Source organism: Arvicola amphibius, chromosome 14 (assembly GCF_903992535.2).
Source record: "Arvicola amphibius chromosome 14, mArvAmp1.2, whole genome shotgun sequence".
Taxonomy (NCBI): Eukaryota; Metazoa; Chordata; class Mammalia; order Rodentia; family Cricetidae; genus Arvicola; species Arvicola amphibius.
Genome location: NC_052060.1, coordinates 25,863,773 through 25,889,126, shown reverse-complemented (window position 1 = coordinate 25,889,126; position 25,354 = coordinate 25,863,773). Strand labels below are relative to the sequence as shown.

Below are 25,354 nucleotides of genomic sequence, written 5' to 3'. Positions count from 1 at the left end.
TATGGGCTCTATCTTGTGAAGTGGGTCTTAAATGGAATTGAATGTTTGCTGGTTCCTTCTACAGATTTTTGCTACTGTTGCACTAACCTGTCTTGCAGGCATTAAACTTTTGTAGATCAAAAGGTCTGTGGTTGGGCTGCTGTTTACCTTTCTCCTGTGTAGCACGCAGAGTACCTTCCTGTACCAAAGATGCTAGCGTAGGGGTGGAAATTATAGGTAGGCCCCGACTTGACTTCTCCAAGCTCAGTGAGTTGTATAGGTGTTGTCTTCAGCAATGGGGCCTTCTTGTCAGTTTATCTTGGCAACAGTGTGGGTTGTTTGAACGGGCCAACAATTGAATCATATGCAGCCCAATCCTGGTTTAGAAGCTTCACTTGGTGACAAGAGATGTTCAGATGGGGCTCCCCACCCCATTATTTGGTGATTTAATTTAGACTGCCTTCATGTATGTTTATACAGCCTCAGCTACATTAGGTCTTCATACTCCCCCTCATAGGCTCTTCATTTTAGCTGTATCTCCCCACATTCCCCTTGCTCGCTCTTACCTCCCCATCCTTACTTGATCCTCCTGTTCCAGTCCCCACCCGTCCACCCATAACTGTCTATTCTATTTCCCTTTTCTAAGGTGATCTTTCTCTCACCCAGTCCCTTACTCTGTACCTAATCTCTCCCCTTCCCACTCCAGATGGTTTCTTTGTGTAATAGCATTGGCTGACCTGGAACTCCCTTTGTAGACCAGGCTGGCCTTGAACTCACAGAGATCCAACTGCCTCTGTCTCCTGAGTGCTGAGATTAAAGGTTTGCCCAGCCATCTATATCTTCTTTGTGGTTATAGCTTGGTTATCATAGACTTAATAATAGCTAAATCCACATATAAACAAATGCATGCTGTGTTTGTTTTTCTGAGTCTAGGTTACCTCAGGATGATTTTTTTCTAGTTCATTTTACCTGTGAATTTATGATTTTGTTCCATTTACCTGTGAATTTTATGATTTCATTTTTTTAGTGGCTGAGTAATACTCTTGTGTAAATATACCACATTAAAAAAATTATCTGTTGAAGGACGTTAGGTTGTTTCCCATTTATGGCTATTATGAATAGAGCAGCAGTGAACGTGGTTGAGCAAATGTCCTTGTAGTAGGAAGAAGCGTCCTTTGAGTACATACTCAGGAGTAGTATAGCTGAGTCTTGAGGTAGGTCGATTCCTATCTTTCTGAGGAGCCACCATATTGATTTTCATAGTGCACTTCCACCAGCAGTGGAGGAGTGTTCTCCTCGCTCAACACCCTTGCCAGCATGATCTTGTTTTGTTGATCTTGGTAAACTACATTTAATATATAATATGACTTGAGAAGTTCAGGCACTTGGGAAGCTGAGACAAGAGGATTATCATGAATTCAAGGCTAGCCTGGGTTACTGAGACCCTGTCTCAAAACCAACCAACCAACCAAACCAAACCAAACCAAACAAACAAACAAACAAAAAAACCCCTTAAGTCAGTGAGACCACAGCTCCATGTGATAGCAAAGAGTTCTTCCTGCATTTTTATGTTTGTATGTGGCGTGCCTGTATGCGTATGCATGGTTTTGCATGTATGGAGGCACACATGTGTTTGTATTTATACAGTGAATATACATGTGTGTGTGTGCATGTGGAAGCCTAAGGTTGATAAATCATCCGTTGTTCTTCTACATTATTCATTAATGAAGAGTTGGTCTCTCAATCAAATTCAGAATCCATCGTATGTCTGGTCTTATTAGCTGCCTGTTCTATGAATCCCATCTCTGCCGATGGAGGCTAGGATACAGGCAGACCACCACACCCGCCAGACATTTATGTGGGTTTCTGGGGATCCAGTGCTTTTCCTCTCATTTGTGTGGCAGGTGCTCTAACTGTTCAATCATCTCAGCCTTTTACAGGAGGTTTTTACGGTCAGAGTGCTACTTATAGATACAGATGATGGGTCAACAAGGCATAAGTACCTGCTGCAAGTCTAATGCTGAACTGACGCCCGCTCCTCAGAGCGTGCCCACTTTCACCTGCCAGTCAAGGCTCTAAAGCCCGCCGTTTGTAATTAGTCATATGAATATTTTAAGCACTCCAGCAGCCATATTTAGAAATGCTAAAAGAAAATGGTGAAAGTATTTTTTTTTTTTTTTTTTTGGTTTTTCGAGACAGGGTTTCTCTGCGGCTTTGGAGCCTGTCCTGGAACTAGCTCTTGTAGACCAGGCTGGTCTCGAACTCACAGAGATCCGCCTGCCTCTGCCTCCCGAGTGCTGGGATTAAAGGCGTGCGCCACCGCCGCCCGGCTGGGTGAAAGTATTTTAAGTAATATATTCAATTAACTCAGTATCTCCCACATATTTTAACATATAGTTAACACAGAGATCATTAAGGAAACGTTTACGTTTTTTTTTAGACATTAGGCCTTCAAAGTCTCGTGTGAAGTTTGCACTATGGCATACCTGAATTTGGTCTGTTCACATTTTAAGGTATAGTAGCCATGGGTATTCAGAAGAAAGATTCCACAAGAATGACAGGCTTGGCTGTGTACATCACGGTCCCCCAGTGTGACACGAAGCCTTGGGGAAGCCAGACAGGGTTTATCCGCTTGCTTTATCTGGTCTGACTGTTCACGTGAGAGTCCTTCACGATTGTCCGATTTGGAAAGTTTGGAGAAAGACGTCTTAGGAATTTGGCTGTTTTCATGTGACCCACAGATGGCTCATTCCCTTCAAGACTGAGAAATAGCACCAGACGTGGGTCTTGTAAAATGCCCCCCAAATATGATCTCTCCAGGTTCCATGTCAGCCCGCCGTCCTGCTGCTCATATTCACATTGTTCAAGCAGGCCGAATTCTGCAGCAGTACTAGAAATATCCAGAAACAGCTAGTCAGGCAGTCAAACAACCAAAGTCACAAGATGACAATCTGCGAGCGCCCTGAACAATCAGTGTCAAAACGTGTGCAGTTTCCAACAGGGCTCATAAGGCATTCACAATGAACCCGAGAACTAAGACAGAAGCCACGCCTTCGAAATCTAGCTATGGATCAGCTCAGAAAGATAACAGAGACCTTTTGTCCTAGGGAGAAACGGTGACGCTGAAAGAGCCCTAGTGTTCACTTCCCACCGACTCTGTGTACCTGCGTATACATGGACAGTACGCCCTCTAGTGGTGACGCCGGTGCCGAACCTTCTGCTTTGAGGACTCTGGTTTAGTCAATTGTCTATACGCTGTGTGTGTCAGCGTTTCCTGTGTTAGTTTGGGAAGAGATTGTTCCTACCTAGCAGACCTAAACTCCATGGGTTTAATTTCTATCCACCAGGGAGGATCCAAAGTTGGATCATCAATTTGTTCCCTCCGCTTTCCAGAAGGTATTCTGTTTTTGATTAGTGGCCCTTGAGCAGGTGACCTCCCAGGATAACACAGAGGGGAATTATCCGCTAGCAGTACCTTGTTCTTAGTCGGGCTCATGGGCGTGGAGAAAGGCGCTTCAGCGGTGACGTTTTGTGTGTGTGTGTGTGGTGGGGGTGCTCATCTCTGTCATTCACATTTATTACCTCTCTTTTGGTCCATGCAATTCCAGAGTTGCCCTAAGTAGGTGATTAGGTTCAAAGTTGGAGATCAACTTCAGAATTTAGCAATGAGATTGCTTTCTTTGTTTTTATCTGTCATTATCCCCCACCCTGATAAAACTGCCCCGTTTTTGAAGAACACTTCTTTGTGAAATGGCTGTGTGAGATGGAGGCCCCCCCCCTTTTTTTTCTTTCAGATTGTCAAGCTATTGGTGACTTGACCTTGTTCTCTTGGGCGCTGACGATCTGGCCACGTCTTGACCTGGCAGTGAGAGCCACACCTGCCTATTGTCTGCTTGAGGGCAGAGGTGCTGCTGCTTCCTCAGGCACAGGGCTTCTTATTGGTTTTTACCATGGTGCCCAGAGAACACGATTATATTTGTTCAACACCCAGTAAACACAGGTCACACCTGTTGGCAACTCTGCTTCTCTCAGCCCCATGCCCAGGCAGCTCCATTCTGATCACTATGACGAGGATACTTTGCTTTTCATAGAGGGACACTGGGACTCGGAAGATGGCTCAATCCAAAAAATGTTTGCTCAGCAAGCATAGAGGCCAGATTTTAGATTCCCAGAACCTACCCAGAAAACTGGCTCGGCGGTGTGCCGTCTGTAATCCTAGCACTGGTGGAGAGCAGGGAGAGGGTTGAGATAGGCAGCTCGCTGTAGTTATGCCGCCCTCCGAGAAGCCGTTCCCAGCCCTAGTCGCTCATCTTGTGTAGTGTTAGGTGATACTGTTTACACGTCTGTGTCTTCTGTGCACTCTGTGTACTCTGCTTGTGGGCAGAAACGGTGTCTTATTTGCCTTTGCGTGAAGAAAGCTATCCCCTAGCAGAGTAGACACACCACAGGCACAGTTTAGGAAATGAAATAGACAGGCTGACGAGTCAAAGAGCCTCAAACGCAGAGTGCAGCGTATCTCAGGGCATCTCGCGTGAGCTAGTTTCAGTAGAAGCTGATCAAAACCTTTTTTTTTTTTGCTTTTGAGATTATAATTTTATTATGACATTTCTCTCTTCCCTTTCCTCCCTCCAAACCCTTCTGTGTACCCCTCCCCACTCTCCTGCAAATTCGTGGCCTCTTTTGTTCCTAATTGTTACGGTGTGTATCTGTGTATCTGCACATACATATATGTCTCAATATAAACTGCTCAGTGTTATAATGCTACCTGTATATATGTTTTCAGGGCTGATGGTTTCGATTCATGCTCTTCTCTGGGGCAGACCCTGTCTCCCATTCCACGATTTCATCAGTTGTCTGTGGTTCTTTGTGTAGAGTTGAAACCTCGTGGGCTTCTCTCTGTCCAGATTGGTGTGTTCATTGGTGTAGCACTTGTTCGGCTCACAGTAAGGCAGTCGTGTTGGTGAGACTTTATGGGTATAGCTTCCGATATTGCTAGGAGACACTATCTTCCAGCAAACTCTCTAGATTGAGATGTTTAATTAAGAACCTGTTCTGATTTTGTAGTACCCTTCCAGGGAACAGATAAGCTCCAGTTAGAGTATTTGCAGTCTAACATTCTCCCACCTGAGCTACTTCGACTTTAGACTCCTCTTTTAAATAATGTACCCTTTCCTTCCTTATCAGCTCATCTATATTGCAAGACTTTATGACTTAAAAAAATCAGTTATTTGCAACATAGATCTAAGATCGGGCTCATATGTGATGCCATCTTAGTTTCTTATATGACTTGGGTATGTCAAGGCTGACCGTGTTCTTCATTACATAAGGAAACTGTTACACTAACCAGTGGATGTTGACTCTGGACTTTTCCCCTTAGCCTACTCTGCGAGACCCGGTGAAGTTTGTTAGGTTTTCCATCCCAGGTCCACAGCGGGAGTCAGTGTGTGAAGGGGCAAGGCCGTGCTTGGGAGTGGCTCTGTAGAACAAACTGGAATGGAATCTGGATGCTGCTTAGTCTGTGATCTTCCCTTGTTCAGAGATTGTGGGCAGGGCAGTGTACTCCTGGCCCAGGACTGGGGTCAAGCGGGCCCCAGAGTGCAGGTGTGTGGGCATGTCCTCAACCATCTGGCGCAATTATGGAGGCACACCTCCCGTGGGGAGCTGGCTATGAGAACTATTTGAAGCATGCTTCTGGAGCCATCCTGTTGTATTTCTTTCTCCACTCAAAGGCCACAAGTTTAAGGAAGTCAGATTCCTTTCTGGCTACTCCAGCTGCTGCTGGAAAGGGACCCAGGGTTCCCACATGTGCTAATAAATCACACGCATTGCCAGTTACACATCTTATTGGCGAAGTCTATAAAACGGTTTAGGTTTCCCTCCCCTAGACAATCCCTCATGTGTTTTTCCTTCCTTTTAAATTATTGTCTGATTTCTTTTCTTTCCTTCCTCCCCCTTTCCTTCCTTCCTTCCTTCCTTTCTTTCTTTCTTTCCTTCCTTCCTTCCTTCCTTCCTTCCTTCCTTCCTTCATTTTTTTTTGTGTTTGTTTTTTGCTTTTCTGAGACTGGGTCTCAACTGTAGCTCAGGTAGCCTGGAACTCATAGCAGACCCCTGCTTCAGCTCCCCGGGTGCTGGGATTGCAGTTACGTTCTTTCACTAACTTCCAAACTATTTGAGATGTGGTCTCTATAACTGGTATGGTCTGATGTTCCTGCCAGCATAGGAATGTTCCCAAACCTACTAGGTCAGGTTTGGTCTTCTTCCTTGAGCAGCTCCGTGACTCATCTCTAATTGTGAAAACATTTTCCTTCCTTACTTTGTAAGGCAGTGGCTCTTACATTTCTCTTCTTGCCATCTCTGGTCATGTTTTTTTAAAACTTTTAAGTCTTTTTTCCCCCTTTGCCCACGTTGGGATCCTGCTATTATACGACCTTATAATTTCCGGTTGAACACGTTTTCTGTGTTTTGAATACACTGGCTTTGAAGTTTCAATAACAACATATTACTCCTGTTCCCAGGCCTCATTCCTTGAGCATTAAAAATGACATCAGCAAGCATACTGGAGTTTTGTATCCTGTGGTTGAGTCTGCAGGGGTTGTTCACTGGCTGGGATTACTGGGACAAGCTCTCTCTCTTTCTCCCATCCCTCTCCCTTGCCCATGGCCTGTCTTCCCTACTGTCTGTCTCCCTCGCTCTCCTAGTCAGCCCATAGTGGACATACCCCAGGTCTTCCACCACACTCCTATTCAAAAGCAGAGCTTACACAATAATCTTCAGTTTGATGCTTCTCTAGAGCCAAAGAGCACGGAAACTTAACTTTAACCCAGCAACTCAGATACCTATTATGCCTCCAGCTCATAAAAGATGCAGCTTCATGGCACTGTTTGTTGCATGGTACTGTTGTGCAGAGTGGAGACGTAGCTCATCTATTATCATTCCCAAATCAAAGCACTGAGGGTGCCTCTTACTATTTTATGTGTTGCACCAGGTTACAGTTCTTAACACATGCGTTCTGGGAAAGCATGCACGGTAGAAGGATAGGCCGGCTAGACGGCTGATAGCGGTAGTCTCGGCATTAGCCTGGAGGCCCTTTTGGTTTTTACTGATGACCTGTGGCAATGGTAAAAAGCCCAGATATTTGGACTGGAAAGGGTATTTGTGAATAGTACACCAGAGATACACATATATTTCTTGCAAGTGTAGAAGCATGCTTTCAAGTTAAGTTCCATTTTAAGAACAGCAACTTAGCTAGTCAAGAGAAATCGTAATCTTTTGTGGCCTGGAGAATCCTAGAGTATGGTCAGTTACAGCATCTAGACACATCCATTCTAGAAATATGACGTTTGTCTGCCTGGGGCTCTTCTTGTAGTGTAGATCATCTGCAGTTTTCCTAACTGGTATCCGGTGGTAGCTTTACATCAGCCTAGATGCTGAGCCAATGGCCCTCGTCTCACCCTCCCTTAGATGTTTCTTTACAAAATGTTGTAGGGCTGGAAAGTATTGGAAGTTTCTGTCTGATCTAGATTCTTTAAAGTTTAATTAGGAAAACAGGTTTGTGTCTTTTTAAGTATTCTGTCATTATCACCTTAGGGGCATGGATGATGGTTCTGGGACATTACCAAAGCAATTTACGTTGTATTAGGTCAGCTAAAAGCCATAACCTTCTTACTATTTTTCTTTCAAACTTAAATCTAAGACCTAAATCCTATTGTTTATTCTACAAACCTTTCCCAGGCTGCTCAGTAGAGCCCAACATCACCTAATGCTTACCATTTAAGGTCGGAAGGTTCACAAGCACAATTCTGTTGATGCTGTGGTAAATTTATCTTGCTGATGTACTATAGTGGCTGTAGCTCACTGCCTCTATCCAGTGACTGACTATAAAGGGTTACTGTTTAACCAAACAGATGTCTATAATCAAAATGAGCAGATACTGTAATACAATATATTCATCTGACCTCTTAGGGGTCAAGGATACAGAAATAGTGAAGACAGATAGTCACTGCCTTCTACTGTTGATAAGGGATTGCTTTTGTCTGTTGATAATTGGAACCTATGCTTATTCTTGAATTTTTACAGTGTATTAAGCTTACTCAGGGGCATATTGAATCTTTCACTTAGACTGTTTCATTTAAACAAGAAACTGTTTAATTTCTTAGTGGAAAGTTATACATTTGATTCTTTATTGCAATTGTTACAAAGAGATAGCTGCATATGTGCTTATATGTCTGTAAGATCTTAGGGTCTTATGAAGAGAGTATGTTTATTATGATTAGGTTACTACAGTGGATATATTTTCAAGATGGTGTGTAAAGTTTCCTTAGTATCTTATGATTGGAAAGATTTTTAGGAATAGGAATTAGCCAGCCACGTTTTGAATTTTGTGGAGGTGGTAATGGGTCACGCAAGCGAAGCAGTTCCTCTGATTTCCTTGACGTTCAAATGCATTTGATACATGCTTATTTTGTACTTGCTGAAGAGTTCAAGCTCTGGCTTAGACGCATATCATGGATGCCCTCACATAAATCAGAGGAAGAGTTCTTTACATGGAAGCCGTTGCTTCCCTGATGAAGATGGAGACTTGGGGCCAGGGGTGGAGTGGTTTGTGTGCAGGTGTGGATATATGTAATGCATTACCCAGACGTCTCCCAGTCACCTGCAAAGCCTTGGGTATAACTCATTCCAGTTCCAGTCCTGATGGGTTAATAGCACAAGGAAGGGAAGAAAAAGGGAGGAGGTACTGGAACTAGGCAAGGTCTTTAGGCCTTTTCTAACGATCGCTTTGAGTGTGGAGACCAAAGGCTAATGCTAAGCAGTCACTCAGCCTGCAGGTACAGTTCACTTGGTTTCATAGGAGTTAAAAGCTTATCGAAAGATAGCCAACGTTTCAAAGGAGGATTTCACGGAAAAATCTAGTTGGAAGGTCTGACCCGTTAAATCAGCTTGCCAGGGTGATTAGCCGCTAGAAGCGGCTGTCTTATTGCCAGCCTTTGTTTGGGTTTGGCGCCCCCTGCAGGAGACATCGGCTCAGCGGTTTCTAGTGTACTCAGAGGCAGTGGTTCGCAGTGGTTCTCTATGGGTTGTGACCCCTGGGGGTTCAAGCGATCCTTTCACAGGCATCGCTTAAGACCATTGGAAAACACAAATATTTATATTATGACTCATAAGAGTTGCAAAATTACAGTAAGGAAATAGTGACGAAAATAATTTTATGGTCGGAGGTCCCTACAACATGAGGAACTGTCACCACGAGGTGGGGTCTCAGTACTAGGAAGGTTGAGAACCACTACTCGGAGGAATAATGTGTCTCATTCTGCCTTCCTGACAGTCTTTAAATCAGCACCACAAATAGACATCAGCTTCACTCAACAACAACAAAAAACAACCAGGAAAAAAAGGGAGTGTGTTTATTGTAAATTATTATAATAATTATTATTACCATGGTCATGAAAGGGCTTAGATTTCCTGTTTTCTCTTACCTCAGCCTATATTTTTTATTTTTGCTGGAATAAACACTATTTTCATCTTATTTCATAGTAGACTGACCAGGAGACATAACTTTTTCAGACACTCTAAATATTTCATCGTTTGGGTAGAACACAAGGACTTTACAAATAGCGTTTTGTAAACCAAATGCACCCTGAAACTTCTTGTCTTGGTGCAAGTCCCGTTGGTCTAGTACTGATAGTGTGATAAGTGGTTTTATTTGTAAAGGCTGCGTAAGTTGCATAAAAATTATAAACTATTTTCTTTTCTTTTTCCACAAATTCTGCCAGCGAGTTGAAAATGGGGACTTCAACTGGATTGTTCCAGGGAAATTTTTAGCATTTAGTGGACCACATCCTAAAAGCAAAATTGAAAACGGTAGGTTGTGTTCTCCTTTACCAACTAAACATTTATTTTAGTTCAATTTCATTACTTCCTCTATTTCTGAATCTGTTCTTTTCCTTTGTTATATCTTTTAAGTAATATTTGTTTATGAGTTTCAAAATTAAATGGTGTATTAAATGCTAAACTTATAGTATGTTGCGCTACAACCTGTTTTATTTTTATTTTTTAAAAGCAGGCTTATTTTTTTGTGTATGTGTGCATGCATACGTGCGTGTTTGTGTGTGCGTGTGTGTGTGTGTGTGTGTGTGTGTGTGTGTGAGAGAGAGAGAGAGAGAGAGAGAGAGAGAGAGAGAAAACTGTCCCATTTAGGGGTGAGCACTGAACTTATTCTCAGCTTCTAACTGAATTTATGAATCTCTGCACTGACAGCTGCCCACAGCTTGAGAGCAGCACTAGTTTATGGCTTGAACAAATGTTTAGAAGGCAGTTTTGCTAGGTGTTCAGCTAGCAAAATGACAGCAGTAGATATCTCCCCTCCTCCCTTTTTCCAGGGCCTATGACCTCCCCAGTTATAGGCTTTTGACCAGGTTTATAGTTCCAGGCATGGATTCCCTCCTGTGGAATAGACCTGAAATTCAAACAGAAAGCTGTTGGCTTCCCCCACCCCCCGTAGAGTCAGGCGCTGTTGAACACATAGGGGAAATATCTTGCCTGACAGGTTGGTTCCTGTAGCCTGTAGGGTCTACAGCTGGGTAATGAATCCATTGAGCCACCTTAATTCACACTGTTTTGGCAATGGGGAAAGAGCAGACCTCTTCTTCTTCTTCTTCTTCTTCTTCTTCTTCTTCTTCTTCTTCTTCTTCTTCTTCTTCTTCTTCTTCTTCTTCTTCTTCTTTTAAATAAGTTTGAATCAATGAATTATAACTATAGAATGAAACACATATTTTGGATTTTAGATTTCAAAACATTTCTTTTAATGGACAATGCTACACACACACACACACACACACACACACACACACACACACACACCACACTCTGGAGGGTAGCTTGAGACAGGGAATCCTGGAAATCTGAAGTCTTTGTAGGGAGACTGAAGCTTGGCTTGCTGTCCCTTACTGGTTGCGGGACCTGCAGTGAGCTTCCTAACTTCTCCGAGCATTGGTTCCCTTGTATAGCCCAGTGAGGGGAGTTGATGCTCACCTCAGGCATCTAGTGAGGGTTGGAGATACTAGAAGGAGGGTCTTAAGGCGTCAGGTCCGTTAGCCGCTAACCAGCGTATTATCAAACACGGACTAGTCGATTAAGCCAGCCTTTCTTCACTTTCCCACCCTTAGAGCGAGTGCTGGGAAGAGATGAACTGAAGTCTCTTTAAGCTCTGAAATTGTGTGTGGTTAGCCTGCTCTTTTGTGCCTCTGGGTCCTGAGCCTCTCTGATGTCATGTCGCCATCTAGTGGCGAGATGGAGTAAGGGTTGGATGAGCCACCCATCAGCCCTGGGTAGACTGCTAGGTCCCAGGGAACCTCAGTGCTAAAACACTAGTTCCTCATAGCAAGCGTCCGAACGCGATGATAACACTGCCACACACTTGTTGAGAAGTCATAGGATGTTTGGATTATTTCTTGACTTTAGTTAATTCAAAGACATTTTTAGAGTTTCTTTAGTTTGTTTTTAAAAACCCCATCCTATTCTCTTATTTGGAAATAAGTTGAGCTTTACCTGAAAGAAGCACCGGCCCAGGTGCTGGAATCTGAGTGAGAGGGTTTAAACGCTGCCTAGCTACGTGAGCATGGACCAGTAAGCCGTTTAGGCATTAGTTATTCTGTAATGGTGTGGTTTATCCATATGGGGCACTTTGTATGGTGCTTGGGGCACAGCAAGTGATCAGGTATTGTTACTGTCATCATCTTAGTGTCCAGTACCATATGTTTACAAGGATGCCCCAGGCGCTTTCTCAAAAGATACCCACGGTTTCCCTTATAGTTTAGTTGTATTAGCTCAACCTTCCATCTGCTCCTCATGGACATTCGTGTATAGGCAGAAATTCTCACACCTTGGTGGTTGAGAAACCAGACAGGCATCATTCTTGGCAGGGGCTATCAGGAGGTTCAAGGGATGCCAGGAACCCATGCAGAGGTTCCCAGCAGCTGCTACAGCCAAGCAGGGCTTCCCACGGACTTGGACTCCCTACAGAAGCTTTTATTTCCTCGCGACAACCCTTTGCCCTGAGCCTGTTGTTGGGAAATTATCTTACCAAGGAAACCAACAGGGGAACAGATTTGATTTCCATAAGTAGAAAAGCACGTGCTTTCTCTCTCTGTGTATAAATTACTGTGTCCACACAGGAGATAAGTACGCTTCTTGTAGCTTAGTCACTCAGATGTCGCCAGGCTGGGATTAGTAAACCCTGCCTTCCAGTTCTGCCTCCCTCTTTTGTTGAGCATGGCCAAGTTCACCAGCTAATGCTCCTCCTTGCAGGCCATAGAACCAGTTCTGATAAATGAACTAGAATGACGTCTGTTGGCCTACGTGGGGTAACTCACAAATGCCAAGAGAAGGCCAGAGAACTAGAAAATGGGCAGTGGCCAGAAGAAAGAGCATATCTTCAGGGTTCATGTGGGAGAATGGAAGCCATTGCTGGGACTCCAGCAAGGAGGAATTTTTATTCATGCGTTTAAGATTTTTAAAAATTAGCATACATGGTATTAGATATCATTATGGTATTTTTGAAAGAAGTGTGTTTGAGTAGAGTTGCTTCTCTACCATCCCACCTGCTGCCCCTACACCCCAACTTTCTACCATCCCACCTGCTACCCCTATACCCCAACTTTCTACCATCCCACCTACTGCCCCTACACCCCAACTTTCTACCATCCCACCTACTGCCCCTATACCCCAACTTTCTACCATCCCACCTGCTGCCCCTACACCCCAACTTTCTACCATCCCACCTACTGCCCCTATACCCCAACTTTCTACCATCTCACCTGCTGTCCTATACCCCAGCCTCTCTTATTACCTCCCCAGTTTCTGTTCCACTTGCATGTCACCGTGCCCCTCTGACCCTCTTTCCTCTGCTTCCTTAGTGCCTCTTTCCCCCTCTCTTGCTCTTCTCTCTAGTTTTCTAGCTTTATTTGTGTCTATGTCCATTTCTATAAATACAAGTATACATTACAAACCAGGACCCACAGGTGAAAGACAACGTGGTTTTTGTCTTTCTGAACATGAATCACCTTGCTCAATATTATACTTCCCATATCTACCCATCTTTATTTTTTTTCCTGCAAATTTCATTTTTTTTTTTTACAGCTGAGTAAAATCCATGGCAAATTGGTACCACATTTCCATTACCCACTCAGCAGTTCATGGCTGACTCCAAATCCTTTCTATTGTGAATAGGGTAGCAACAAGTATGAATGTGTATGTATGTTTGTAGCAGGGTTGGAGTCCTTTGGATGTATATTCGTGAGTTAATAACTAGGTCTTATGGTCGATCTGTTTTTAACTTTTTTGAATGACCTCTGTGTGGATTTCCATAATGGCAGTACTAGTGTGCACTCAACCACAGCGAATAAAGGTTCCTCTTTCCATACATCTTCAGAATCACCTGTTGTCAGACATCTTGATGTCACCAACATGCAGGCAGGGAATTCAGTACAGAGTTTGGCGCAAGTGAAGGCTAGCAAGAAAGACAGCCATGAAGAGTGTAGCGGGTTCTGGAGAAGGCAGGGAGTCCCCTTAAGGCTGAGAGTAGGAGGACTGAGGACCACAGAGGCTGGGGATAGGAGAACTGAGGACTATGGAGAAGGAGGAGGAACCTCAGCAGGTGCTCAGAGGGAATACCCACTGCTGTGTAGATTTAGGGTTTGGAGTGGACACCCGAGGCTCTGCTGCCAGAGAAGACATCTGGCTCGTGCAGGGCCTGCCGGCCTAAGTTGGGAGTTCTGATGGAAGTGCTGTCAGAATAAGAAGAAAGCCTTGCTTTGGTCGCCCTATCATCTCTCCTACTTTGAGAGCAAACTGGAAGGATGCTGGAGAAGTAATTTGCATATAGACTAGCACGCAGTCTTAGAATTACAGAGTACAGCCTTGAAGGGCTGGCTTGGAGCCGAGAGAGAGAAAATACCACTGACGGGATGAGCAGGACACAGAGCCAAGAGCACAGTGTGCAAACCCTCTGGGCCACTCTCTGAAGCCCCTCATCCCGGTGAACTCCACATGAGGTCACTTTACTCATCTGGTCTGCCAAGGATCTGCCAACAGTCGGTGAACCCTGAATGGGTGAATCCCAAATGACTGATAGGTGGTAATTGGTGTCTTAGGAAATTAGTCTTTTTAGCTCCTGGGGTTCCAAGGGTTTACAGTGGCCCAAATTCCCAGTGGTCACTGTGGATGATTGGCCAAGAGTAGATCAGTGGCCCAGTTCCCTCCAAAGCTCCCAAGAATGCTCACTTAGTTGGGGGCATGCCAGGGCAATCTGGAGATTGTCTCCCCCACCATAAAGAAAGTGTTTCCCCAACGTTACCCTCTTAACTTCCTTCGAAATGCTAATATTTTCAGTTGAACACATATATATTTATGCTACACGTATGATTGATTCAAACAATGTATACACTGTGGGGTGGCTGTCAAATTTAACACGTGGATCCAGGCCAGCACGCTGCTTTTAATTACAGTCAACATGTACACTAGGCCATATTCCTCCTGTCTAATGGACCCCTGTGGCCACCATCTGCCCAGATGTTATTGTAAGGAGGTAACTTTGAGAAATCTTACATGCTGTGATTTGGACATTGCAAAGGATAGTGAGTCATAAGCCTGTTTTGCAGTTAGTCATGCTGTAGATGGAAACTGTAGCTCTGGCTAACTGTAGTTGCAATACATTTGTTAAGTAAAGAACAGTATTCGAGGAGGAATATGGCCCCAAGACTCCCCAGCACTGCTCCGCACATCTGAATTACTTCTGAACTGCCTTTGTTTGGGGCTCCAAGATTGCGCTCCAGGGTTCGGATAACAGAGTTTATTTTCAACTTTAATGAACTCTTTCCAATACAGAGAAGGTTTTGTTTGTTTGCACTGTTGTTACCTCCGGTGTTTATAGTTAGGTCAGCCGCCGCTTTGCCTGGCCAGCTCCCCTGTGGACTTTCACACTCTCCCAAAACAATCTTACCTCCCCGAGAACAGTGAGATTCGAACACCGTACTGTGTATTTGAGATGGACTGCGGCTCTCTGCTCACTGCCCCTGTCTGCCTATAGGTTACCCTCTCCATGCCCCCGAAGCCTACTTTCCGTATTTCAAAAAGAACAACGTGACGGCAATCGTGAGACTGAACAAAAAGATTTACGAGGCGAAGCGATTCACAGACGCTGGCTTTGAGCACTACGACCTGTTCTTCATAGACGGCAGCACCCCCAGCGACAACATCGTGCGAAGGTTCCTGAACATCTGTGAGAACACGGAAGGAGCCATCGCGGTCCACTGCAAAGGTGTGCTCGAGGTCTCAGTGGCTGTGCTTGGGAAGGGCGAACCAGAGCCCGCGAGGAGCAAGACCCACGGGTGATAGAAAACAGCGGGATGCTTTCTTTTGTATTAGACTGTTGAGCCTATTTGAATAATCCCTTCCTAAAGGAAGGATTAATCGCCTTGCTGGTGGCCAGGCTTTCTTGACAAGTCGGAGCTTGTAGTTTTTCGAGTTTTTCGAAGCCCAGGCTCTCTGAGCATTATAAGTAGGGGAAGTAACATAGGGGTGGCCACAGGCTGGAAAGATCATCTTTCCGTTGGGAATGTGTTAAGAGGTAAATGCTGTTGGTCCCTTGTCCCCTTTCCCTTCAGAATTATCTCTTCTCCACACTCTTCCACCATCTGATGTTTAGTGCTTCCGTGTTAGAGCGTGTGTGTGTTCACGCGTGTGTAGGTCAGAGTTCGTAAACAGGTGTGTCTTCCTCAGTGACTCCTCAAGGTGGTTTCTTTTTTTCTTTTTTATTGTTTTGAGACAGGGTCTGTCAATGAACTAGGAGCCTGCCTTTTTGGTTGCACTGGCTGGTCAGTGAACGCCAGGAATTCTCCTGTCTCACCCTCTCGACTCTAGATTATAGGTGGTCGGTCATTACAGTGCCTGGCTTTATTGTGAATCCTGGGGCTCTAATCGCGGGCCCCATGCTTGTTTGGCAGGCATTTTACTGACTGTTGTCCCCTTCATTGCTTTGTTTCAATGGTTTCTCCACCCTCTTCTACCCCGACTCCACCCCTCTCCTAAGTCCCATCTGTTGCTTGATGTGGGGATATCTTCCAATTAACTGGTTTAGCTGTGCAAGGTTTACCTAGCCTCTGGAATGGGCACTCCGATCAGAGTATACCAAGTGTAGGCCTGTTTCAACAAACCAAAATGCAGGATTCCCAGTTAAACTTGAGAGTTGCGTAAACGTCAAAAGAAGCTCAGATTCCGCTGCAGGTTTTCCAGTTTGGCGGTCCCAAGATTTCAGCTGAAACAAATCACTCCGCCTCTAGTTCGCCTCCCGCAGCTCTTCACAGTGCCGCGAGGTGGCGCTGCTCACACGGCTTTGCGTCCACAAAAGGGTTTTTTTTTTTGTTGTTGTTGTTGTATTTTATGCAAATCGGCCAGTAGGTGTTGGGGATGGTACAGTTCTTTTCATGTGCGGAGCGCTGCTATAACTGCCTTATTCAGACAGTGTGGCTTTGCTTCTGACAGAAATTAAAATACCATTTTGTAGGCCCTTGTTTCTATGTTTAAGATTTGAGTAGGTGGAGGAACTTTGCTGAACATGTGAGCTGTAGCAGCGATGCGAAGCTGCATTCTCCCAGCAGCCTGGAAGCGAAGCGCACGTGGCCCTGGATTTAGGGATGGCTCCCGAAGTGGGGCCGCAGCCACCTTTGACGCAGCTCTTGTGTGGTCCTTCGCGAGGGGTAGACCCTGGCTTGCAGGACAGCCCTTTGGGTTAGGTGCTCCGTTCTCACTAGCTTGCTTCTGGGCTCTCTTCCCCAGGCAGGGATCTGGCTTGTTCTGAATGTGTTTCACAGGCACCCCAAGTTTGTTTTATTGTAACCCTCGCGGCAGGAAGGAAGATCCTCTAAATAGAATCTTGTGCCAGCTGCCTTTGGCTCTCAGGCTGTTGAGATAATGGGCCCCAAGAAATTGAATTTTCCTCAGGAATGTCGTGCTGGGAGAAGGAAAAGGCTGAAGCCTGGTGCCAGCTAGAGGGATAGTTTCTCTCTCTCTCTCTCTCTCTCTCTCTCTCTCTCTCTCTCTCTCTCTCTCTCTCTCTCTCATTTCACATCACTTGACAGCTTGTAGGATCAGGGTCACTTTGCAGGTCTTAAGGGGTCACTGAACCTTTGTTCTTCCGCACACTGAAACACGTTGAAAGTATCTCCTTTTTCCGATTTCTACCATCAAATGTATCTTTAATTAGACCACTGCGGAATGGGTGACTGAACCTGGCTTGTTTTGTGTGTGTGTGTTGTCAGGGCAGGAGGGTGGGGGTCAGGTGGTGCTGTTGGGGTCCAGGCTCTGACCTTAACTCTGGTAACAGTATTGCCATATTGTTAAAGTTTGCTCAGACACAGGACAAGGCCCGTATTTCATGTGTCAGCATAATCCCCGAGGCTTGTGGATTGTGGTGGTGAAGGTTTAGTAGGAGATGCGGTAGATAGTGCAGAGAGATACTTTGGAGCACTCGGGATAAATTTTTAACCTCCCTAACCCCCCCCCCCACCACACATCATACACACACACACACACACACACACACACACACACCGAGGTTCAGGGATCTAAGTGGAAGCGGAGGTGGAGCGACTGTAAGAGCCAGAGGTGGTGGATGACGCTAAGGAAACCGTGTCTTCCAGACTCAGCTTTCATTTAGATGTAGTATCTCTCTTGGTAGTTCATTACGTCTAAGAAATACTGGGGAAAGAAGGCTCTGCGGTTAAATATTCTTGTTACAGGCTTTCTCTGTTTATCACTTGCCTGTGAATGTTTGCCTTTTAAGAAATAAATATACTCCAAAGCTACACAGAGAAACACTGTCTTGAAAAACCAAAACAAAAAATATTAAAAAGAAATGAATATACATTTTTTTCCCATCGCAGAGTTATTCCCCCATATTTCCAGCGTCACTTCTATAAGGTGTTGAAGTGAGTTCTTATGGAGGACGTCACATTTACATGTGATGCTCCTTAAATACCAGGTGGCTTCATCCTTTCCCCTCACTTGTTCACACACGTAGGATTCTTCTGTGAGGTCACGTGAACCTTTGGTTTAATTGCAGGTGTTTTATTTTTAATGGCATACTTAGCTACCTGGGCTTGCTAATTACTTTGACATCTGCCCTGATTAAGTCAGCTTAATTTTCTGGATAGTCAAGCGGCACTTCGTGTTTTAATTGCGCTAAAAAGAGGTGGAAGGGAGCCTCCTATCCTTTGCTAAATGAACTCTCGTGGGGATTGCAGAGAAGGAAACTGTTGTGCATCAACACGCAGGGTTACACAGAGGCATCAGATGCAGCCTTGTGCAAAGGTATGAAACCCACAAGCCAGTGTCCGCAGTCCCCTCTGTGGTTGGTTATAGGAATGGCTGTGAATATGAGACATTTTCTAGCAGGAATATTAATCTACAATACAGCACTGCTGCTCTTCCGTTGTGTGCATATTGATGCCCTATTGGGGATCAAAAAAGGACTGGCAGTCTAAAGCACTTGGAATAACTAGGGCACTGTACACCCTTGCCAGGCTGTGCCAGGGAGCCCTTTCATTAGGGATGCTTTCACATTTTTTGCTAAAGTTTTAATAGAAACTTAGCGAAGTACTCCTATTCTGTTCCCTGTGGTAAGAGCTCCCAACTATTGAGTGCTAAGTAGGTTCTTTTTATAGACCTAAAATTATAGACTCCTTGCGAAAGGGGGGAAGCAACTTCAGTTTCAGAGAAATTTGAAAATTTGCAGCACCACCTTTTGGGTACGAGTAGGATGGGGGAACCTGGCTGGGGGCACAAGGCAGCTCCCTGCATGAGGAGCCGTTGTGGGCGTCTCCATGAAGAAGCCCACCTTCTCTGCAGACAGGGACCCATCCTGGAAAGCCAGGAGACTGGCTTGTCCTGGCGCCTGCTCCACCGTGCTCGGCTGTTTCCGCCATGCAGTTAGACTAGCCCTGTGAGCTCTCCAGAGAATCATCCTAACGGTCTCTCCACACTAAAGCAGGAGTCCAGCACGACTGTGTTTAACTTTACCCTCTTATTGATGTCGATGTTTGATCTGGGACCAAAGGGGGCTTGGCCATGGGACATACACGCACACCTCATCTGATAACAGTGGGTGTGTGCTTTCAGAACGGAAAGGTGAATGGGAAGGCAACACCAGGTGCTAAGGGCATGAGCGGGACTGCCCTTTGTCCTTTCCTTTTCCTGTTTGATGTGCATTCTAAGCAGTAGCGCTGTCAAGTGGCTGGACTCCTTGTGTTGGGTAAAATCCTTTTTATTCTTCCCCACATCAAGTACAGATTTACAAGCGGGGTATAGGTACCCATAGCAGTGCATTTGCATGGTGGGGGATGAGAAGGAAAATGTTTATAGTCGCTCCTGGGAAGCAGTAATATAAAAAGGTCAGATGGCTCAGCGGGTAACGACGCTTACTGTCAAGGCTGCCCACCTGAGTCTGATTCCCGGATACACACGGCGGAGGAGATAACCGGCCCTTGAAAGTTGCCTTCTGAGCTCCACATACACACGCATACCACAGATAAGTAATGTAATTAAAATAACTACGGAAAACTGATTTAAAGACATTCGTTTTCTACATCTTGACACCTCTTTAATTAGACTGGGCTTAAAAATTGATAAGCAATGTTGTATATTTCACCATTGGACATTACGACGGTTTAATGTTGATTAAATAGTGTGCATTTCATAGTCCTGGGAGATTAGATCATTTTCATTATTTGACCGAGGAAAGCTGAGAAAGGGGCCCTTGAAAATACAATATCCTGTTTCTTTTTCTTCAGTCAGTGGTTTTATTTATGTATTTCAGCACCAGGGATTGAACCTAGGGCCTCATGCATACTTAACAAACTCCTTGTCACTAAGTTACAGCCCTAGCCCTAAACTATTCAGAAACAAAGCTATTAACTAGAGTCTCTCTGTCTCTCTTCTTCCTCTTTCTTTCTGATAGGGTCTCGCTATTTATCCCAGGCTGGCCTTGAACCTCATGATCCCCCTGCTTCTGTCTCTTCTAGTCTAGGATTACAAGCATGGCTGCCACACCTGGTTTTTCCATTTCCTTTTCTAATGAAATGTTTTCAGGGATGAATTTCAGGGTTAGAAATCTTAGTCATTTTAAAATTCACTGTGACCCAACCAAAATGTCTTTCTAATTCATCCGTCATTCCTTATTGCTGTGTCCCAGCCCCTCTTGGCCATTTTTGCACCCCCGCCTCCTTCCATTCTTCCCGTCTGCCATCCTTTCCTCCCTCCCAGCGGGATCCACCTGTTTCTATCCTGTCAGTCTCTTACCCTAAAAGGCAGGGCAGCTTCATTTTGTGCTTTCCATTGGTGAAAGAAAAATGTAGGTGGTTTTGTTTTGTGTTGTTTTGTCCCTTTTCTTCAGAACTGGGGATTGAACCAGGGTGTGCATGCTTGGCAGGTTCTTTGCCATTAAACTACATCTCCAGCCTGAAAAATGTATATGCATGCATGTGTACACACACTCACACACACACACACAGAGTTTGGTTTTTCAAGGCAAGGTTTCTCTGTAGCCCTGGCTGTCCTGGAACTCACTTTGTATATCAGGCTGACCTCAAACTTAGATATCCTCCTGCCCCTGCCTCCTGAGTGCTGGCATCAAAGGTACCGCCCATCAGGGGACAAATGTATATTTTTACTTGAGAGAAATTGTGGGAACATCAGCCATAGCTCCTGTCATCGTGCTAGAATCCAGTGCAGTCCATGGACAGGGTCATCCCCCCTGTTTTTGTGGATGCAATTGCTACACTAGGCATTTCTTCTGTTTCCTTTTCTACAGCTGGTCTGGGAAGAACCGGGACGCTGATCGCCTGTTACGTCATGAAGCACTACAGGTTTACACATGCTGAAATCATCGCATGGATCAGAATTTGCCGGCCAGGCTCTATCATTGGACCCCAGCAGCACTTCTTGGAAGAGTAAGTACCCTTTCCTGTACGACTGTCCTTCGTTCTTGTCCCCGGTCCTTCCTACTTCTTGTTCCCCGGCTCTGGACCGATTATGAAATGGCTGCGTTGTTGGAGAAGGCGGCGCCTCGGGTAGACTATTGTTGACGTGACAGCTAAGGTGCTCTGATCCCGTACTTTCTATCTCTCAGATCAGGTAACAGTGAGAAGAACTCACCATCCCTGCCTACCCTTTTTCTGTCATCTTCTCTGATGTGGCTGCAGTGCAATTTTCGTGTGTCATCTCACTTGGCACTGTTCATTTCTTTCTTTTGTTTGCGTGTCTAAAAGTAGAATGACTTAAAAAAAAAAAAACCCTCACAGCTGGGGTCAGTCACTGGGTTTAGTGAGACAAGCCAGCTGCTAATGAAAACGGCAGCGTCTGGCTTCGTGCAAGAAGGTGTGGGGAATGGAAAGGTAAGGCCAGGTGTCCATCCTGGTCCAGGTCCCCGCTGGCTTCCTGCTCATCAGTCGGGAATCCCTTATACATTCACTTGTTCTCCCGCCTTTCCTTTCGACCCCAGGCTGTCAGGTGGAAAGGCTCGATTTGTAAGAATGCTCTTTCTGAAACAGCTGGTTTCCCCTGAAAATATGAAGCACTTTCGCCAATTTACCGACAAATGGAGGGAGGAGGGTTTTTCTTTTTTCTTTTTTGGTTTGTTTTGAGGTAAGGTAAGGTTTCGGATAGCTCTGTTTGACCTTGACCTCAATATGTAGCTGAGGATGACTTTGATGCCTCTGCTTCTGCCTTCTGAGTGCCGGGATGGCAGGTGAAGTGTGACATGGCGTTGGGGACTGAACCCAGGGTGTTTCGAATGCAAGGCAAGTGCGCTAACCACAGGGCAACACTTCCGTCCTCACAGGGGGAGGAGATGAAGTGGTCCTAGTTGCCTTCAGTCCACTTTGAACATACTCTCCGTCGCTCTCATGTCATAACGCAGACACTCCCACCCTTTGCTTTCCTGTTGGAATGACTCTGTGGACTAACTCTGTCTTTTCTATAGAACGATTCTATTCTGACTTAAATCGGTTTAGTTTGGATGAGGCGACCTAAGTTAGAAAGAGATCCAAGTAAGATTTTAGCATCTGAGATGATTAAGAAATCTGAGCCCAAGGGATTGTTGGTTTACCAATCCTCCAGGGAATAACTGCTAAGAAAACGAGCATCGGGAGAAGGGCAGGAAAACCTCTGCCTGAGAGCAGGAGATGGAAGTGCAATGAGTTTTAAAGAAAACTTACGCATAGATAGGGTCGTTAAAAACACGGATGTGTCTAGGCTTTCCCCTGTGGGAACAAACGTAATTAATCTGTTGTTAGGGTTTATTCTTAATGAGACTCCCAACCGCAGGCTTCCAATGGTTGCCTGTTGTGCATTTTCTGTGTCTGCAGCACGGAGTGCATGCCATGTGCCTATTATATTAATTGGTAATATTGAATAAGTGGCCTCCAGGTTCAAAACTCAAAACCCAAATGTCCCTAAACCTAGTTGCTTAAGCCATTTTCTCAGTCTCAAAATGAACAGTTGGAAGACAGCTTCTTCGAAAGGTACTTCATTTCTTCTGGCTCTCTGCTGGGCACAGCTTACAGGACCTGGGACAACACTGTTTCAGGTCACCGTATTTTCCCCCTCACGATGTCAGGGCCCATCATCCTCCCCCTTTCTCCTCGTGTCCACCTCCCAGGGCTCTCCCCACCCCATGTTTCTCTGCCTTCTCTTGTAATGGTACCAGAAGAAATTAGGGTCACGAGGCAGCTGTGCTCTGGCTTGAAGCAATGCCTTTCATCTGTAGGTGCACACACTATAAGACTTTGGCAGCATCCTTCCACGTGAGTCATACTACAGTTTTCAAAGTATCTGCCTATGCAAACCGATGTGCGGGAATGACCTACTTCCATAGCTAAGTGTTGTGATGCTTGGATCAGAACCTTCCAGAAGGTAGATTCCTTTTATACTTTGTGAGATGTTTTAAACTTGCATAAACTAATGCCTGTGTCACTCCTGGGTTCTCCCAGCCCTTTTTTTAGATAGTCTTCTTCAGTATTGTGGTCCAGGGCTATTCTGCCAATATCAGAGAACTTCTTACTCTCTTGTTTCTCTTCTTTGGCCCTCTGTTTTGTCTTTTCCTAGCCCGTGATTGGTGTAGCTCCTGAAGGATATCATTTGGTGCAACTGGGTCGCACATTGATTCAACAGCTGTGTATTGTTTGCAGGCTTGTATCAGACAGTCTTCTTCCTTCCAGGGGGTAGCTGGTTACATGTCAGCCAAGGTTCTTATGATCCTCGCCTTTCCTCTGGGAGAGGAATGCAGTGGGTGAATATGTGATGGCTTTTGATGGCAGGTGTTATGACGATGTGATAGAGACAGCCGGGGTGGGTGACAGGTAGGGGCGAGGAGATCTCTCTGCACGGGGAGGTCAAGGAGAGCTTCACTGATGAGTGCTGAGCACTGCAGGGCAAGAAGAAACAAGTCCTGTCTGCATCCTAATGCAGTCCACACAGGCCGCGGTTTCAGTCTGGAGCGAAGGCTATATAAACAAGGTACTACTGCAGTGTATGGTGACCCCGGGAACTCGGAGTTCGCAAGGCAGGAAGATCAACTAGTTCAAGGCCTACTTGGCCCCATAAAGTGATAGGCGAGCCTCAGAAATACAGAGAGATACTGTCTCCAGAAAATCAAGTGATCTAAAGGAATAGAGCGGCAGCTAGTGTCCATGGGTTGTAATAAGCTGGGTGTGGGTGTTTGGTGTGGGGTCAGTGAGTTAGCAAAGCAATCCCCCCTGTATAACCTTCCCCAAGCCCAAGAAGTAGAGATCACCAGCACCCCACACCTGGTCTTGTGGTCTTCACCATTCAGCAGTGACTTTTGTTTTGACCTGCCACACCGCAGATGGACTGCAGGCTTTTGAGCCTCGTCTGGGCAGAACCAAGCAGTATGTGTACCCAGCCTTTTAAATTCCACGCTCTTTGGTGCTATTGATAGGCATGTCTGTTCACTTCCAATGTTTGTAGCTTTACAGTGTTTGACTATGTATGTGATGTTTTGTTCTCTTGATGAGTGGTTAAGTCATTCCCAGTGTTGGCTAGCTTGGGTCTTTTGCTTGCATTCTCTGTTGGATGTGTACCTGTGAGAGAGCGGTTGAGTATGTTTGCTTTGGGCCTTAGCGGTATTAACTATCAGTTTCTGGAGGGCTGGCGGCTGAGGGGATGAGCAGAAGTCTGCACTGGTGCAGGGCTTGCATGCATTAGGGAACAGAACGAGAGGCAATACGGGTCTCTGGTCTTTGAATTTCCTTTGAGAGCAGAGGACTCTGAAGGGCTGCACTGGATAAATAAGTTTACTTACTCTCCCTCTCCCCGTCCTTCCTGTTATTAGTCTTAGAAACTTTATTTCAAATGCCCTTTTCCTGACACTTTAAACACAGCACTGAGCTTTCTTCTAGGCGATTTTGTGTTAACAACGATTTCTCTTTTGCTCTTTTCCTGTGTTGCCGCCGAGAGCCGACAAAAGGCTTTCTCTGTGAAGTGTAAACAGCTCAGAAGAGAGCTTGTCTCATTTTCCTTTCATCATGCACCCCTAAGTTCCTCACTAGGGGACCTCGGAGTAGTTAGCTTCTGCCTCGCTTCTCTGGTGCCCCAGTCACCGGCTAAGAATTAGCCTCCCAGGAAGAAAGATTTATTTGAACTCATGGCCTTCGTGATGTCAGCCCGTGATTGCTTGGCCCTGTTGCCTTTGGGTGAGCTGCAAGGCTGTGCATCCTGGCAGGCGGCGGATGGAGGAGCAAAACAGCTGGTCCCACCTGGTTATGGCTGGGAAGTGCCCCACCCAGTGACTTAACTTCCCTCTATGTTCTATCCTCTCATGGGCCAGGGGCCAACCATAGAGACCTTTGGGGGACACATTTAGCATTTTTGACATTTGCTGTTACAGTTGTCTAGGTTTCGGGTTTTCCTCAGTAATCTTTCATTTTCCTGTCAAGATCACTCTTGTCTGCCTTTGAGATCGTGTCCAGACGCGGCAGGGCCCTTCCTTTTCTCCTTCCCACTTCTCTCTTTTCTTCCCTCCTCTTACAAACACGTATTGAAGACCACTGTGGAGTCACCTGGGAAGTTGCAGTAGAAGTGACAGCTTGGGTTTTGACCAGTGGAGTTCATACTCTGGGGTTAAGGAGAAACGCGCAAGCAGAAAAAATGTATAAATTACGCAGCAGCTCTGATGGACGCCATGCAGCAAAATAAATCAAGAGAGAAAGATGCGGTGGGGGTGGAGGAGAAGGCAGCTGTAAACAGGGACTGCAGTAGAAAGCGCAAACCACGCGGAAAACCTTGGGAACTTTTTCTGATTTTA

At 45.4% G+C, this 25,354-nt stretch overlaps 1 protein-coding gene across 3 annotated transcripts in view; it reads left to right on the top strand.

Annotated features, from left to right (window-relative positions):
• Cdc14a (cell division cycle 14A) overlaps window positions 1-25,354 on the top strand; it is a 145,756-nt gene that overhangs the window by 79,329 nt on the left and 41,073 nt on the right. For 2 of the 3 annotated variants that reach the window (XM_038311184.1, XM_038311183.1), the window contains exons 8-10: window positions 9,753-9,840; window positions 15,065-15,295; window positions 20,843-20,981. In XM_038311184.1, coding sequence (XP_038167112.1) covers window positions 9,753-9,840; window positions 15,065-15,295; window positions 20,843-20,981 — 458 coding nt within the window. Of the gene's footprint in view, window positions 1-9,752; window positions 9,841-15,064; window positions 15,296-19,174; window positions 19,286-20,842; window positions 20,982-25,354 lie in introns of those variants that run through there. The other variant, XM_038311185.1, reaches the window with a different exon arrangement.